We start from the raw sequence: 6,309 nt of genomic DNA, 5'->3' as shown, positions 1-6,309 counted from the left end.
ATTATACTGCCGTTGAGCAGAGAGCCCGATATGTCCACTACGCCGTCCGTATTAATACTGACTAATGCTTATCTTGGGTACATTATTGTAGGCACCCAAGATAGTCGCCGAGCATATCGAACATACCGGCCACCTTGAAATACTATGTTTCAATAAAATATACATAAATATAAATAATAAATCATGATGACAATAATAATTTACAATAATTGCAAACAGATTGCAATAATACATACAAATAATAGCAATAATAAATACAAATAAATTTCGATAATAAATAGTAATTGCTCACATAATGAAAATGATAATAATATACATGTGCAGCAATATAGATTACAATATATTGCCATCGAAAGGTAATGGACATAAATTACGCACAGCGCGTTTGAAGTCCCCGCGATTTGTTTTAACAGTCGCTACACGCACGTGATCATCTGTGCCCACATGGATTGCAATGACTCGACCTATTGACCATTGAAGCGGTGGGAGGTTGTCATCTCGGATGAGGACCACTGTTCCTAACTGAATACCAGGACCCTGCGACTTGGACCATTTATTGAGTCGTTGTAACTGACCAAGATAATCTCGGCTCCATCGGGACCAAAGATGCTGGGAAAGTTGGGCGACTCTTCTCCATCTCGACAAATTACTTAGAGCTGTGGTTGTTTCATACTTGTCAGGCAGCGCACGAAGAGAATCGCCAATGAGGAAATGCCCGGGTGTTAAAGCAGACATGTCGGATGGATCGGTGGAAAGGGGTGTTAAAGGACGGGAATTTAATATCGCCTCAATTCGTACTAAAACCGTATTTAGTTCCTCAAAGGTGAGTGATGCGTTACCCAGCGTTTTATATAAATGTGTCTTCAATGATTTTACTGCCGCCTCCCACAAACCACCAAAATGTGGGGAACGGGGTGGGATAAAATGCCATTGTATGCCATGCTTTGCTATTTCGTTGTTGACCTTATTTTGATGCTCCTTGGATAAAAATAATTTCTTAACTTCCTGTAATCGGTTATTAGCGCCCACGAAATTGGTTGCATTATCCGAATAAATGTCGGTACACAATCCACGACGATCGCAGAATCTTTGTAATGCGTTTAAAAATGATTGTGTAGTTAGATCGCCAACTAATTCTACGTGCACCGCCTTAGTAGCTAAACATACCCAAATGCAAGCATATGCCTTGTTCTTAGGTGCATTCCGACGTAGACTTACCTTTACGTGAAACGGTCCCGCAAAATCTACGCCGACCCTTGAAAAGGCTCTGGATGGTTCGACTCGCTCCTTTGGTAAATCACCCATAATAGGTTGCACGACTATAGGCCGATATTTAAAGCATTTTACGCAATGATGAGCGATCATGCGCGCGATATTTCGTCCGTTTAAAGGCCAGTATTTTAAACGAACCGACGCCAACATAGCCTGTGGACCGCCGTGTAACAGTATTTCGTGTTCGTGTAAAAATATTAACTTAGTAAAGTTGCATTTTGACGGCAGCACAATTGGGTGTCGTTGGAATACGTCTAGCGTTGACGCATGCGTCAGCCGGCCACCCACTCGGATTATGTCATTTTCGTCTATAAAAGGCTTGAGATGACGTAATGAACTTTTACAATGTATTAAACGTGAATTTTTTAAGTCAGATAGTTCACGGTCAAAATATATTGACTGAATTTGTTTTATTATAAAAATTGTAGCTACATCGTATTCGTTGGCTTGTATTGGTCCGTAATATTTATCAACGTATTTTGATAGTGTGTTTCGAATAAAACGTTTACAATATGCCACAACACGTATTAATTTTGTTAACGACGAAAATCGATCGTAAAATGTCTTATCGTGATCATTAGTCGTCGTTACACACGACGCGGTTTTCGCTTCCGTAATCACATCAATACTGGAAATAGTTTCTGTCCCTTTCATCGGCCACTTGGACGAGCTATCTGATAGCCATTTCGGTCCGCTCCACCACAACTCGAGATTTTTGATCTGCGATGGGCAGCATCCACGCGACACTATGTCCGCTGGGTTGTCATGAGTACCTACGTGGGACCACTCATGTATTAACGTGCGCTCGTGTATCTCTCCAACCCTATTAGCCACGAATGTTTTCCATTTAGACGATTGAGATGATATCCACGCTAAGACCACCATTGAATCGGACCAGAAAAATCTCCTTTTTATTGGCAGGTGTAAATTTGGCGCATACTTGGACGCTAAACGTGCCAATAGTACGGCGGCTAGTAATTCTAGACGCGGAATTGAAACAGTTTTCAACGGGGCAACACGTGACTTAGAACAGATTAAATTTGTAATACATTTGCCGTTGGTGTTTAGTACACGTAAATATAAGCACGCGCCGTACGCGGTCTCGGACGCGTCAGAAAAACCATGCAATTGGATATCGGCTATCTCACCGTCACCAACTAATGATCGGTTGATAACGAGTGAGTTTAAATCACTTAGTTTCCGATGGTTGTCTCTCCATTCCTTCTCGATATTTGACGGTAGCACAGCGTCCCAACTCGTATTTAATTGCCATAGCCGTTGAATTATTATTTTAAACTTAATTATTACCGGGCTAATTAGGCCTAGTGGGTCAAACACTGATGCTATTTCGGATAATATTACTCGCTTCGTAATACGCGTATTTTCGTCGAACGGCCGTATAGTATATTGATAAGCATCAATATTTTGATTCCAATACATACCTAATATTTTGGTAGTATTTTCAACGTCCATTAAAGTGTCATTAGCATTTACATTAATTGTTGCCGTATCAACGCCTTCTAGCAATCTAGGGTCATTACTAGACCACTTACATAATTCCATACCGGCTTTTTGTAAAACTTTAATTAAGTCATCACGTAGCTTTAGTGCTTCCGATATCGATCCTGCACCGCCTAGGAAATCATCGACGTAGAAATCATGCTTCAAAGCACTACAAGCTTCGGGAAATTGCAGAGCTTCATCACTTGACAGTTTGTCTATGCATGCTGTAGCCAAATACGATGCGGTTATTACGCCGTATGTCACCGTTTTTAAACAATATGTATTTAGGGGCTGGTCGGGATTTTCTCGCCACAAAATACGTTGGTAATCGCGTTGACTCTCAGTGACCCAAATTTGTCTGTACATTTTTTTAATATCTGCGGTAATAGCATACCTGTACGTTCTAAATCGTGCCATTATAGAAACCAATTCCTCTTGTATACATGGGCCCTTTAATAACACATCGTTTAAACTAAGGTTGGTGTCTGTTTTCGCCGATGCGTCAAACACTACACGTAACTTGGTGCTTGTACTATTGTCTTTAAACACGGCATGATGCGGTAGGTAATAACACTGATCCGCCGCTGGAACAGAGTTCGTGATCGACATATGTCCGAGCTCTATATATTCGTTCATAAACTTAACGTAACCTTCTTTCAGGTTTTTATCTGCTTGAAAACGTCTTTCCAATGACATAAATCTGCGCAACGCTCTATCGTACGAATTTCCTAACTTGAGCGCGACTTTAAAAGGTAACGCAACAATAAAACGACCATCATCATTTCGTTGAACGTTTTTTAAAAAATGCTGTTTACATGCACGTTCTTCTATAGTGTATAATTCATCGGACTTTACTTCTTCGAGGCGCCAAAATGCGGCCATTCGCTCTTCAAGTGTTTTTGTTTCGTATGTCAATGACGTGCGGATGAATAACGATACACTAGTTTCTACACAACAAACAGTAGAATGGGGCACTGGGCCGGAAATGATCCATCCTAATTTCGTATTCTGTAAGACTGGCCCGTGAGCCATTGGACGTATTTGCTCTTTATTAATTAAATCAAAAAATATTTCTGCGCCGAGTATCATATCTATGGCTTGTGGCGTGCCGAATGCAGGGTCAGCCATTGCTAAACCTGCGGGAATCTTTAAATTAGGTGCCACTATAGGCATTGAGGGTAAGTTTGTTGTCAATTTAGGTAAAATGAAAAAATCTAAATTTGACAAATAATCTGTGATGCGCGATTTAATTGTTGTGTTTACTATATGCGACGCAGTATGTGACGATTCGTTAATACCTACTACGGCACACGACGTTTTCGTGCGTTTTAATCGTAAATACTGTGCTAGAGCTTCTGTAATAAAATTATGCTGTGATCCGCTGTCCAATAATACACGACACTGTATCGGTTTGCGATCAACATTGTAAACATATACGGTAGCGGTCGATAATAAAATTTGACTATTATTGTTTTTACGGTAAGCACACGCACTCACTGATACGGCTGTATTATTGCTATTTTCGCCTTCCTTCCCGTCGTCGCGGTCAATAACCTCATTAGTGTGCGACGCGGTTTGTTTGATTGGCTTCTCGGAACGCGATAAATGTAATAATCCATTATGCGGGCGCGCACATATTGTACAGCGCCTCGAATGACACCTTTCTCCGTCATGTGATCTTAGACATATTTTGCATAACTTGAGCTCGGTTATTCGTTTTATTCGATCAACAATCGCTAATCCTAGGAACGACGGACAACGATAAATAGTGTGAGCTTGTTTACAGAAATAACATTTAATTTCGCTGGTAGCGGCAAATACGCTGGATCGCTTCTTTTTGTTCGGATAAGTTGCCATGCGATTATTTTCTTGAAGTGAGTTAATTTGTTGAGACGTCTCTACTGCCTCTAAAACGCGGAATCTAGATTGTAGAAAATTCGTAAGTTTTGAAATACTAGAAGCTTCTGTTTTTGAAGATGAGATTTCCCACTCCCTCATCGTCTTTGTGTCCAACTTGGATACGACCAAATGCATTAATAATGCTCCCCATTGACTTGGCATCTCCCCTAATGATTCTAATGCCTTCATATGACCTGATAATGTGTCAACTAACTTACGTAGTTGTGAGGACGATTCCTTTTTTATCGGTTCTAAATCAAAAATAGCTTGCGTATGTACTTGTATTAAAACCTTTTTGTTATCATATCGCTCTATCAAACTGTTCCACGCTGCATTATAATTGTCGGCCGTGGTTTGTATACATTTTATAACACTTTCGGCGTCTCCGGATAATGACGACCGTAAGTAAAAGAATTTTTGTATGTCACTTATCTTGTCATTGCTATGTACTAAAGCCGAGAAAATATCATGATACGCCGCCCACTCTGTATATGCCCCGGAAAACTGCGGGATCTCTAGCGGGGCTAATTTTACAATTGAATTAACGTTCGGGTTTGTAATTGCGGCATTATCGTTCTTATAAGGTATATGTGCGTTACTATCTGCATTGCTTGAACTCGCATTTGTACTGGTACTATCCGCTATTTTGAAGATCTTTTCAGATTTCGCAATGTTTTCAAAATATAAATTTTCAAATTCATCTCGATACCTTTCGTTGTCTTCATTTTCGCGATCCTCTTCCTCTATCTGTTGCTGTACGCACCGGAAATCTTCCCAAGTTTGCTTTGCTTTTTCTGTTCTTACTTTGATTTGGTCGATGTCTACGTTGTCACCGCCATTAGTTCGTAAGTATGTGGCGAAACGCGTTAATTGGGCTTTTATCTGGCCCCGTTGTGCGATAAGAGCGTTTAAATCGGACATTATTAGTATTAAGTAATACCTTCTACTAATGCTATGAACCTACAAGTGGACAATAGCTAATGTTACTTTATTACTATATGTTGTACGTTTCGTCCCGAACGTTTGCGCGCTATGATTAGGGAGATATAACGATAGCGAGCGCGCTAGATTGTAACAACGCGGATCTGTCTTATCGCTTGTCGCAGTGGCCTCGACTTATAAATGCCAAACTTCTATTTTTGCGACCTTTACTAATCTACGTGTTTTATTACGAGGACGATATATAGGAAATAACGCGGGGGAAAAATTAAAGAAGAAATAAATATAGAAATTGGCCAATTCTCTTACCTGAGCTGAAGGCTTGACTATTTGTTGCTTGACTGCTTGATGTGTCCAATACTTGTAACCTACTGGTGGCACTTGTGTATGGACATTAAACAAATTGGCAGTCCAATATGCTGACTTGAATTTCACGTTCGCGTTCGTGTATTCGAATCTAGTACTGTCGAAAATACACGAGAAATATTTGAAATTCGTCACGCGCTGACTTCACGTTCACGAACTCAAATTTTCGAAAAATACGTGAGAATACTATGGTATTGTACGAGAAACTATAATTCGGCTTTGAGTAATAAATACTGACTTCGACGTAGTACGAACACGTGTTTTAACAAAACATAACTAAAACACCGATTTTTCTTTATATGCGGTTGCGAAGGACCATGTTGCGAGCAA

General features: G+C 40.2%; 1 protein-coding gene across 1 annotated transcript; it reads right to left on the bottom strand.

Annotated features, from left to right (window-relative positions):
• Positions 1–333: 333 nt before the first annotated feature.
• LOC132919117 (uncharacterized) lies at positions 334–5,595 on the bottom strand. The gene has a single exon (XM_060980464.1). The coding sequence runs from the start codon at positions 5,593–5,595 to the stop codon at positions 334–336; it is 5,262 nt and encodes a 1,753-aa protein (XP_060836447.1).
• Between the last annotated feature and the right edge of the window lie 714 nt (positions 5,596–6,309).

This window comes from Rhopalosiphum padi, chromosome 2 (genome assembly GCF_020882245.1).
Source record: "Rhopalosiphum padi isolate XX-2018 chromosome 2, ASM2088224v1, whole genome shotgun sequence".
Taxonomy (NCBI): domain Eukaryota; kingdom Metazoa; phylum Arthropoda; class Insecta; order Hemiptera; family Aphididae; genus Rhopalosiphum; species Rhopalosiphum padi.
Note: the sequence above shows the minus strand (reverse complement) of the source record. Positions and strands in the feature narration are given on the sequence as shown.

Excerpts from the sequence above, each read along its gene's own strand:
- LOC132919117 (XM_060980464.1), bottom strand. The coding sequence starts at position 5,595 with ATGTCCGATTTAAACGCTCTTATCGCACAACGGGGCCAGATAAAAGCC.